Below are 12,242 nucleotides of genomic sequence, written 5' to 3'. Positions count from 1 at the left end.
TTCATTCCGGACATCGGCTTGTACAATTTTTTTTATTATGGAAGGATTCACTTAAACAGAGTACAAAAGGCATCACATATACATTATGGTTAATATTAAAAGGACTAATTACTAGAAGGATACGATTGAAAAAGCTTTGCCAGAGTACACTGATAAGCATCCGTATTTTCTGTAACATCACTAAAGCAAGCCATGAAAAAATAGAAGAAATTATTTTATATATATATATATATATATATATAATTTATTCCCAATTAGGGTCACGGGGATCTGCTGGAGCCTATCCCAGCACACATTTGGCGAAAGGCAGGGGTACACCCTGGACAGGTCACCAGTCCATCACAGGGCCACACATATAGACAGACAACCACACACTCACACTCACTCCTATGGGCAATTTAGAATTACCAATCAGCCTAATGTACGTTTTTGGACTGTGGGAGGAAACCGGAGTAAACTCCACACGGAATGCTTGAACCCGGGATTCGAACCCAGGACCAGTGCTAACCTCTAAGCCACCCTCACGTGTATATGATAAAGGAATAAAAAGAAAGCTGCGTGAGGAAAGAAAAAGTTTAGAAATCCCTCGGATTCTTATAAACACCACAAAAGCCATAAATCAGTCGCTGAGCCACATTTTATTAAAATAAAAGTATCATATTTTGTGCTATTTATAGATATAAAACCGCTGTCTGTGAAAGGGAAGCTGGATGAGATTTCCATAAACCTGGTATTTTTCACACACAAAAAAAAGTCTAAAATTGTCTACAGTGTTGATGGAATAATCTCTGCAGTTTAAATATGTGGTAAAAATATAATATACTAATATTATTATCTCCCATAATGCAGTAGAATCTGAAGTGAATACTTTACGCAGCTCCAGAAGCTGTCCTGTATGATCGGATCAGACAATCTAATCTTCTCTGACCAGGAGCATTAACGAGTCTTGGGTGGTCATGGTTCACCAGGGTCAGCCTTGACCGGACCACCTTTTAGCAGGTACTAATCCCTCACAAGGATTAGGAACACCTCATAAAACCTGCAGTTTTATCCAGCTGTCTAAACATCACAACCTGGTGAGAGCTTAGTGGTTACGGTGTTGGACTAGGGATCAGAAGGTTGAGTTTGAATCTCAGGTTCACTAAGAGCCTACTGCTGGACCATGAGCAAGGCCCTTTAACCCTGAGTTTGTATAAAATAATATGCAAGTCCCTGTAGATAAGGGTGTCTGCCAAATACAAAGAGGACTGATTTAATAATAACAATACTATTTTGTTTTTGTTTGCCTCCAACGTTAGGGGTTCGATTTGCTGACTCTACTTTTGGCAGGTGCTAACCCCTGCATACTGGGAACACCTCATACGACCTGCTGTTTTTGGAGATCCAGTTGTTTGACTGTTCACATGCTGAATAATCTATCCCAGCCCCTGCTTGACAGGTGCCATAGCAACAAGATACTCAATTATTCACCTGTCAGTGGATTTAATGTTATGGCTGATCAGTATATATACCTGGTGGGATTGGGATTCTCTCTCTCTCTCATATATATATATATATACATATATATATATATATATATATATATATATATATATATATATATATATATATATATTTACACACACACACACACACTGATCAGGCATAACATTATGACCAGTGCCAGGTGAAGTGAATACCACTGATTATCTCCTCATCATGGCACCTCCTGTTAGTGGGTGGTGGTGTTCCCGGTCTGCAGTGGTCATTATCTATCAACAGTGGTCCGAGGAAGGAACAGTGGTGAACCGGCGACAGGGTCATGGACGGCCAAGGCTCACTGATGCACGAGGGCTGGCCCGTGTGATCCGATCCAACAGACGAGCTACTGTTGCTCAAATTGCTGAAGAAGTTAATGCTAGTTCTGATAGAAAGGTGTCAGAATACACAGGGCATCACAGTGTGTTGTGTATATAGCTGCAGACCAGTGAGGTTGGTCATAATGTTTTGCCTGGTCGGTGTGAATATATAAATCTACGTGTTTAATGCATCAAATATTCATAACTGCAGATTATGTATTTACAAGTGGGCGTGGCTTAAATGATTATTTTTCAGTGAGAGTGCAAAAAAATTTTTTAAGTAACTTTCCGGTCGGCTTCCAATTCGTTTCTGTATTTGTATCTAGAAATTTCTGGAAATGTGTTCAATTCATATAATGCCTCTCTCTCTCTCGCTCTCTTTCTCCTGCTTCTATCTATACATATGAATGTGTGTGAATTAATGTGACATTTCATTTCAATTCCATTTAATAACTCTTAAGCAAGACATCAATTCGACAGCTATGACATTTGGGCTCGGCAGCTTGAGAAGAAGAATTCGTTTAGTACCAGAAATGTTGAGCTTGTGTAGCAGTGCATGTAAACTTTAACGACAGTCACTCAGTCAGTGAGCTGCATGGACGATGCTCAGGACTGGGACAGAGCTTTGGCCAGTCGAACCCAGAACCAGGACTGTGTGCAGGGTCTGGTGTAGTCACACACGGTCAGGAAGCGCAGAATGCTGGGAAAAGGCCTCTTCATGGGCTTGTAGACCACAGGGATCAGCCGCTTGGTCCGAGCGCCTGTGTGGTCAAAATAACAATCGTCAAAGCAGGGCAGGAAGTGATGAGCAGCTACAGGACATTTCCATGAGGTCTATATATTTGTAAAGAAAATGCTTGGAAGCAGCGCAGACGAATAAAATAGAGTTGCATCGTTACTAGATGTTGAGTAAAAGTCATTATAAACAATCTGACCTGGACAAAGGCTGAGAGCGAATTTAGTCTGGAAGTCACAGGCATCGCTGTCCAGGTAGTCATCAGAAATGACGACCACCATCCTCTTACACCTAAAAAACAAAATATCTTCATTTTACACTTCTATACCACCACATGACATCAAGGATAGAGGCAGGAGATAAGGCTTCAGAGCCTGACCTTCTCTCAATGAGCTCGCTGGTGATGGTCCACACGCACGTCCCAGGCAGAACGTCCCGGTCAAACACACACAGCTTCAGGTTGTATTCGGTCTGCTCCAGCTGTCTGATCATCTCATGGACGAACTGGAAGTCGCTCTGGCAGTAGCAAATGAAAGCGTCGAACATCTCCGGCATGTGTCCTGAAGACAAGACCAGGACGTAGAGGTCAGGAATTCAAGCCGTCATATAACTAGACTAAAGTGATGACTAATCCAGGCAAGACTGGTGATGTCCAGCCAAAGTGTGGTGAAAATACACACCGTCATTTACAGTGATGCCTCGATCCTGGCCCCTGCTGTCCACCTCGGGCACCTGAACAGGAAGCTCCTTCTGTCTTTCTTCATAAATCCTGCAGTCTTCATCTGCACACAGAAAAGAGGAACGTCCCTTTATTATGCTGTTATAAAAAATGAGTTTATGTTATAAACATGTTACTGAGATGTAATACAATGCAGGTACGTAGAATAAAACGAGTATAAGGTTGAAATGTTGTACTTATTATTTAGGCTCCCGTCAGACCGAAACCTGTTAAAAATATTCTCTACAAATTCTTGCAATCAATATTAGGCAACCATTACATACAGCCACTTTATTAGAAACACCTGTAGGTTTATTGGTACAATCAGCCAATCATATCACATGGGCACTGTTCCTGAAGAGACATACACACAGATACAGGTCTAGAGCTTCAGACTGGGAGGAAAAGAAAAGAAAAGTGGTGCTTGCTTTTTATTCTCTAGCCTCAGATCCATGTTCTTGCCTGACTGGAGTGATGGTTTTCAGCTCACCATGGTTATAAAGAGTGCTTAATTTAGCAACCTCTGGCTTCCTGTCTCTTCTGACGAGGCTGAACAAGATGTTTCTGCCTGCAGAAGCGGATGTTTTTTGTTTCTCGCATCACACTGTATAGAGACACGTGCATGGAAATGTCAGGGAATCTCAGTGAGAAAGTTTCTGCTGTGGATGTTAACGCAAGCTGCCACCTGATGCACCGCATGACCGACTGGATACCGGCATATCACAGTCATCTATTCATAAACAAACGACTATCCAGCAGTAATGTTGTCCTAATAGTGTGTGAAGGAGATCACACTCTGATGTGTGTATATTCATTTTGTGTAACATATATCCTACGTCTCATCGCAGGGCACAATCACACACACACACACACTACGGACATTTTAAAGATGCCAATCAGCCTACAATGCATGTCTTTGGACTGGGAAAGGAAACCAGCAAAGCATGGGGAGAACATACAAACTCCACACACACACAAGGCAGAGGCGGGAATCTGACCCCAACCCCAGAGCTGTGACGCAAACCACTAAGCCACCAAACCCCCTTCTAATATATATATATATATATATATATATATATATATATATATATATATACACCAACCAGGCATAACATTATGACCACCTGCCTAACAGCCCTGACCCATCAAGGCATGGACTCCACTAGATCCTTGAAGGTGTGCTGTGCTATCTGGCACCTCTAAGTTGCTAGGTGAGGATACTTACAGGACTTAAAGGATGCTTTTGATAGATACTGACCACTGCAGACCGGGAACACCCCACACAAGCTGCAGTTTTGGAGATCCGCCGTCACAATTTGTCCCTTCGTCAAACTCGCTCAAATCCTTACGCTTGTCCATTTTTCCTGCTTCTAACACATCAACTTTGAGGACAAAATGTTCACTCGCTGCCGAATATATCCCACCCACTAACAGGTGCCATGATGAGGAGATCATCAGTCTTATTCACTTTACCTCTCAGTGGTCATAATGTTATGTCTGATCTGTATATATATATGTTATGTCTGATCTGTATATATATAAATATATATATATATATACAGTATATTCTACTTCTGTGTATGAGTCGAAAGAAGTAAAAGTGACCTATTAGTGACCGCAGGTCCGAGATGATGTCTTTCCTCTCTGCCTGCTCCAGGATGGACAGTAGTTTCCCCACCGTGGCCCCTGCTCCAGTCTGCCAGTCCTCCAGCAGCTTCTTGGTGGGGTTTTCCAGCTTCTCGTAGTTTTTGATCTCCAGGTAGGTGAACTCCATTTTCTCGGCGATGTCTGTCCAGTCTGCTGCCACAGTGTTGGTGGGGTTTAGATACAGAGCCAGTTTTTTTCTCACGCCGTAGTTCAGAGCGATGGCCGGAATCCAGTCGTAATTGACAGATGAAGATGAACTCGACGCCATGACGTCAAAACTCTGCTGTTGTTTTAATTAATATAATAAATAAAAATGTAATATTTTCCTTTACGGTGATAACAACCTATAAGTCGCAACTTCTTAACTCATTTCAGGCAGAATTTTACAAATATAAAGACTGAGCTGACTTTAAACTGCGCGCAAACTTTACGAGATAACTAAGTTTATCTCAACAGGAAAGAGGAAACGATCCTAAATTTCGTCATCGGTGACGCCACGCCCATCAGCCAATCACACGCCGAGTGGACTCGCGTCATCCTAATACGGGAAGTAAATCTCCATCCTTCTACCTTTTCTTTTACAGCTCACTTTTTCATGTGTTTCTAATCATTTATTTATTTTTAGCAAACACGTTAGCGGTAATATGTTCTAAACTTGTACAATCATGATCTTAAAAACCCCTGCTGATTTGAACTGTGCTAGCATGCGGCTAACGGTAACGGTGGAGTTTCTGCACATGCGCAGTACAAAACAATGCCTTTTCGTGTAAATGTTAATCTGTACTTTTCCCAAAACGAGCAAGACATCATTAGGGTCAGTCCGGTGATTCGGCAAACATGAGAGGCGAGATTCCCGGATGAAAGCGCACACTTTGATTTGTCCACGCTCGCGGTGATCCATGGAATATGTAGTTTTTGTTTTATTTGTACGCCGTCACTACTCGAGCCGTACTGGACACAAGATTCGTTCTGCGCATGCGCGGAAAGTGCTGCCAACAACACATTATAACGTTTTATTATTCGTAGTAATAGTATTATTAAACAACAGTATTATTAAAGATAAAGACTAAAGATATTTTTTCCACATCAGACTGATTCGACTAAAGCTACAGTTCATGAAATAAATCAGAATTAGTTTAAACATTTTTACCTACTACAAACCAAATTATTATTATTATTATTATTATTATTATTATTATTATTATTATAAATAATAATAATAATAGATTTGATATATTTTTATTTTTTTTTTTATTTAAAAAAATGAATTCATTATTATTAGTAATTATTTTATTGATTTTTAAAAGTTGATTATTATTATGATGATGATTTATTATTATTATTATCAATAATACATTTAATATATTTTTTAATTTCCATTTGTAACTAATAATTAATTAGATAGATTTTTCAATATTATTATTATTATTATTATTATTAACATTATTATTATTATTAATAATGATAATGATTGTATTTATTTATTTTATTTTTTTTATTTGTTAAAATTAATCCATTATTATTAGTAATTAATTTTATTGATTTTTACATTTTTTAATATTATTATTATTATTATTATTATTATTATATATTAATACATTTGATATATTTTCAAATTTGATTGTTTTTTTATTTTTCAACATTTTCATTTTTAATTAATAATTTATTATAGATTTTCAACTTCTTCTTCTTCTTCTTCTTCTTCTTCTTATTATTATTATTATTATTAAGAAGAAGAAGAAGTAACTCAAAAAGAAGCGATGTATAAAATACAGTGTTGTGTAAGAAGTCGAGTGAAATGTAACTAAAGGTCTAAACGCCATGCAGCAAAGATGCACTTATATTTTTTTAATGAAAAGTAAAAACTCATTTACTTTCGATTCAGCACAGGAATAGATCCAATCATTAATGCACTTCTCTTCTCTTCTCTTCTTTTTTCTGGTAAATAGAGACCAGAAATAGACAACCACAACTTCTCACTTCTCATTTATGAGACAAATCTATCTGCAGAGAGGGGAGGGGGATAAGAGAGAAAAAGACAGAGAGAGAGAGAAACAGAGAGAGAGAGAGAGAGAGAGAGAGAGAGAGAGAGAAAGAAAGAAAGAAAGAGGGAGAGAGAGAGAGAGAGAGAGAGAGAGAGAGAGAGAGAGAGAGAAAGAGAGAGAGGGGAATATGAGAGAGATGGAGAGAGAGAGAAGGAAAGAAACAGACAGAAAGAGAAAAAGAAAGAGAGAGAGAGAGAGAGAGAGAAAGAGAGAAAAAGAAAGAGAGATAGAGAGAGAGGGATAAGAAAGAGAGAGGGCGAAAGAACGAGATAGAGATAGAGGGACAGAAGGAGAGAGAGCCCGTCACTGCTATTCTAATAGTCTTTATGGCTGTAATAAATCAGTAATAAATCTGTCCTGATTCCCATTCACTAGTTCACAGACTAAAATAATAATAGATTTAAAATAAATAAACAAATAAATAAACAAACAAATAAATAAAGGTCACACTGAGGACAGGAGAGGTTTTTAAAACTTTCCTTTATTTATTCCAATGTACAAAATCACTTTCAGAATAAATGGGTTGTGGTTTTATCATAAAGGCAATAAAGAATCTCTCTCTCTTTTTTTTTCTTTATTCCTAGCCTCCTTCAAAAACCTCGGAGGTCATTTCATCATTTACTCACAAAACAAAAACAAAAACAATCCAGCTCTACAAAAGTTTTCGGTAATATCGTGAATAAAGTAGTTTTGGAATATAATAAAACATCTTGTAAAAAAGTGCAGTACAGTCTGTGTACAGTGCTTAGAGAAAACCCAGACACCTTCTGAGACGCTGCTTGGCTTCACACTTCCTTATCTGGCACTTGGTCCAACGGTTTAAGTGGCAGAACTTTTAACACTGTTTATTTTTATTTATATTTTAAAGCAAACCTCAAACCCAGAGATCGTTTCCTTCCTTCTGGTTCTTTCCCCCTAACACGTGTGTATAAGGCACGGACGTGTGCACCGGTGATGCTGTGACACGTGTGGCAGGAGTGAATCGGATGCGGCATTAACCATTTACATAAATCAAATGAAATAAAGCTTGTCATTTTGTTTTTATACGTGAATCTATGTTGTAATAATCAGAAAATCTGTTCACAAGCTTCAGTTTCAGCTTAGGCCCCCCAGCCCAACAAACAAACAAACAAACAAACCTTACACCTGCCATGATAACTACTAGGCTATATCCAGTTTGGGGGCTGCTCTGACGACGGGTTGGACATTTCTGACCTCACAGGCAGCACCTTTAGAAAAAGACAAACCGCCGCTTTAATTTTATTTCCTATACAATTCACTCCTTCTGATTTTTTAAGTCGATTCTTCAGCATTCGGCTGTATACGGGTGGGAAAACTTTGAAACGTCGGTCTTGCCATATTTATTTAAAGGTGTCCGGCTTCCTATAAGCTCTGTACTTTTACAATACAATCTTTTATCAGCGTAGTGAGCGAGTCTGTATGTGGAAAAAAAATACAGCATGACTCACTCGGTCACTCACTCGGTCACTCACAAGGACGCGTGAACTCAACCGTTAAAAAAAAACAAAAAAAACAACAACTCTGGTCATTTCCGTAAAAAAACAAAACAAAAACAAAAAACCCCTATGAAGAAGGCACGGGTGACGGTGAGCAATAAACCGGAGGACGTTTGCGTTCCTGTGTACGAAAGAGACGAGACGCTGATGATGGAATTTTCACTCAAGGATGTCGAGCCTCTTTTTAAGCTCACATTTCCTCATAATACCACTTTCCATTTTTTTTTTATTATGTCACGGTCAGAAATGGTCACCGATTACGACATTAAACGTTGCAGCACTGCCACATCAATCGATGCTGGGCTGAATATACAGCTATACAGCCACAAGCAGCGATTTAGGGGTCCAAGCACTTCACAACAGCTCTTTCGAAATCAAGTATAAAGCAATCATTTTTCAGCCTTTTTTCAGATAAAGGGCTTGAAAAGCCTATAATTTGGTCCTATTTCGCACATGGAAATGTTTCTTACAATGAAGGATTATTTCTCTTTTTTTTTTTACATCATACCCACATATCCTAATTGTAATAGTAGTAGTAGTAAAAAAAAAAAACAAAAGACCCCACAGCCGTAACCTCCAGATATAGCTGCATACTGTATGCTCTTTGGTTGTTTCTGAAGATCCACTGAAGAATACACTCAGGTCTGAATCTCTGAGGAACGTTATTCATCACAGTCATGCTATAGTGTTCCTCGGTCCTATTGCTTAGACGCCCCTTGGCGGACGACGTTGTTTTTTTTTTTTAAAAAATAATACACACGGCGAGACGTATTTATAAAAATAAGCTTTAAATCTCCACCGATTATCCTGCGCATCAGACGCACCCACGTCGGCTATCAGGGCGACGTGTTCACCTCGTGTCAAAAATAAGAAGAATCCGTGATGCTCCTTAGATGAGAGAACAGTGGAAGTAACACAGGTCAGCTCCTCCGGATTGACCATCCAAGTGCGACTTTTTCCTTTGGTTAGATTCTAACCATCACACAGTGAATTACTCAAAGAGTATCTTACTGTATGGATCAGCTCCAGGCCGTCGCTGTGGACTCTGATCAACGGCACTAAAATCATTAAGAACTAACTGCACCCTAGAGGGAGGGGTTTGGATGTTAAAGGAAGTAAACATCGATTCTGTTGCTTGTTCCAAGCGATATGTCACGGGCTGAGAGACTAAAACGTATCACGAGGTCTGACATCTGCAAACTCGGAAATTTTCATCTACGATACTTTGCCCCGTGTGTTTAAAGGAATACTCAAAAATAATCTCTATGGATTACCACTGTGTGTGTGTGTGTGTGTGTGTGTGTGTGTGATTACATCGAACAACATGTTTCTTTGTACTGAGTGAGAAAAAACCAGAGAGAACCAGTTACAACATAAAGTTATTAAATTTAGCTAATAACAACATCAAAATCTTTTACTAATTTAAGCTCGAAATGTCTGATGTTTACAGATTAGACATTACGTATAAGATGTTTATCACTTACAGTCATAGAAATACCCTGGAACTGCGTTGCGCCGACACAAACAGTAACATTCATTATGTTCACAATCGTTCAGGATTTCTAGGGGTGCCAATATTTATGGAGCCGACCGTACAGTTCGTCATTGAAGCAAACTGTATATTTAAGGAACTCGACTTCCGTTAGGCTTCTGTTAATGAGGTTTTCTTTTCTCTTCTCAGTACAGAGAAACATGTCCGAAGCTCTATCCAGACGGGATTAGTTTCCTGTAATGTTCTACATGACGCCCGGCCTCCCGGGGGTCTCCAGCGGCAGGATCCGGCGCTCTCATTGCCGCGGGCCGGGTTCGATTCCCGGGTAGGGCGCTAACCCGGCCACTGAAGAATTAACTCTCAGTGCCCATTAAAATGGGAGGGTTGTGACAGGAAGGGCATCCGGCGTAAAACCTATGCCAAAATCATGTGCAGATCAAATGATCTGCTAAATAAAACAGCGGACCCTGCCACTGCGCGGGACAGACAAATAATAACATTCTACATGACGCCCGGTGACGTCTGTCCGATTTCGGATCAATTTACACGGGATGAATCGGAGACGTATGTCATTTGAATCCGCTCCGATCATTATAAAGCGCTTGCTGTAAGTAGTAGTAGGTCACATGACCATACCATGTTTATAGGCGGACAAACCTCCTCCTTATACACCGTCTATCTTTTCCTGTCCTGAGTTATAAAGGTCAACGTTGCGCGAGTAAATAGTGAGTGATTTTCCGGGAAACTTCTTTTCCGACATGCTAACGGACAAATACGCCAATTAAGATGGACTCTATTACCTGGGGTTATTTCTAGAAGGTAAAATTGAGTATAATCTTTGCAGACGCCTCAAAGCAGAGTCAGTAATGATGTACTAAAACATGATGGATCCAGACAGGATTAAAAATATTTATATTATCCCCATGCAAATATGATCTAATCTGAATAGGACTTAAGTTCTGTCACTACTAATAGACAGAGATTATAGTGAAAAATTTGAAGGTATTCCTTAACAAGGGTCGTGTTTAAGGGCCCCGGGTCGTGGCTCTCTAGCAGTTCTGCGATTTGAACTCATAACCTTTTAGCTTGTTTTTACGTGGCGTAGGAAACTGAATGAGCTTGGCTTTAAAAACAAACCAAAAAAATGAATCGAACCCAAGCTCTAAACCTTCCAGTTGTGTATTTTCTTATTTGTGCAAAGCCAATTAGACATGTCACTAGTTATATGTTTGAATGTAAACAACAGCTTCTTAGTGCCATGCCTGCTCTATGTGTGTGTGTGTGTGATGAATACAGATAAATCTGTAGACCACAGGACTCTACAGCTTCAACTCAAATGTGTAATGCTGCTTAACAGGTGTGTGTGTGTGTGTGTGTAGTGGGAGTGTCTGAGACACACAGCCCTTGCTGAGGAGTCTGCTTTGTTCTGAGTGGGCTGGAACAAGCACCAGTTTCCCCCGGACCAAGGCAGAGTGGTGATCGTTAGTGGGCAGGAGTTTACCGGCACAGGGGAGGGGGGCGTCTCCGGGCATTTCAGGCTCCGGAGCCAATCAGAACCCGCCCTGGACGAACGGGTGGCTAAGCAGCACCTCTGCAGTGGGACGCCATTTCTCCTCCACGAACACCTGACGGAGGAAATCCCGGCATGCGTCCGATACACCCTCGGGCAGGTTGGGCTTCGTGGGCTGCGTGGCGATTTTAAAGATAGCCGCCATCGCTTCGTATTCGGCCCACGGAGGCTTCTGGGTGAGCATCTCCACCACTGTGCAGGCTACACTCCTGGGAGGAGAGACATGAAAAGATTTTGGTTTGCTTTGTCGCACTGACACATTTCTGTGTGGCTTTCTTATTAGAATGCAACATTATTGTTATTTAAGAAGTGAATATTCTTGTTTTTACCTAAAAAAGAAAACATGACTGTATGTTATAGATGTGTAATAAAGAACATTATGAAAATTTGATGTACACATGAAATATACACAAATATTGATTTAAACTGATTTAGAAATATGACTATGATTCCAACATATTATTATTATTTTAATTGAATAATTAAATTTAGTTTTTACATGCTTTCAAGTGGTATTAAAAATATGCACAACAACAAATAATATTAATAATAATATAAAATAATAAATAATAATAATTAGTAGTAAGGTGTGAGATTAACAAAAAAATAACAAAAAGTATTCCATGATTAATAAAAATTGATAAATTATATATTAATATATATTATTAATTACCCAGAT

The 12,242-nt window shown here is 39.4% G+C and overlaps 2 protein-coding genes across 3 annotated transcripts in view; both read right to left on the bottom strand.

Annotated features, from left to right (window-relative positions):
• Positions 1–2,177: 2,177 nt before the first annotated feature.
• On the bottom strand, positions 2,178–5,420 carry myd88 (MYD88 innate immune signal transduction adaptor). Its single transcript, XM_058376728.1, has 5 exons — positions 4,898–5,420; positions 3,255–3,356; positions 2,954–3,134; positions 2,774–2,865; positions 2,178–2,599 (listed from the first exon to the last, which is right to left on the bottom strand). The coding sequence occupies exons 1-5, from the start codon at positions 5,205–5,207 to the stop codon at positions 2,445–2,447; spliced, it is 840 nt and encodes a 279-aa protein (XP_058232711.1). The 5' UTR covers positions 5,208–5,420; the 3' UTR covers positions 2,178–2,444.
• Positions 5,421–8,425: 3,005 nt separating this feature from the next.
• Positions 8,426–12,242, bottom strand: part of map3k22 (mitogen-activated protein kinase kinase kinase 22) — a 60,257-nt gene continuing 56,440 nt past the window's right edge. For both annotated transcript variants that reach the window (XM_058376721.1, XM_058376720.1), the window contains one exon: positions 8,426–11,772. In XM_058376721.1, the coding sequence (XP_058232704.1) occupies positions 11,544–11,772 (229 nt within the window). In that variant the 3' untranslated portion in view covers positions 8,426–11,543. The remainder of the gene's footprint in view (positions 11,773–12,242) is intronic.

The sequence above is a fragment of the Hemibagrus wyckioides genome, linkage group LG23 (assembly GCF_019097595.1).
Source record: "Hemibagrus wyckioides isolate EC202008001 linkage group LG23, SWU_Hwy_1.0, whole genome shotgun sequence".
NCBI lineage: Eukaryota > Metazoa > Chordata > Actinopteri > Siluriformes > Bagridae > Hemibagrus > Hemibagrus wyckioides.
This window is presented reverse-complemented; position numbering and strand designations above follow the sequence as displayed.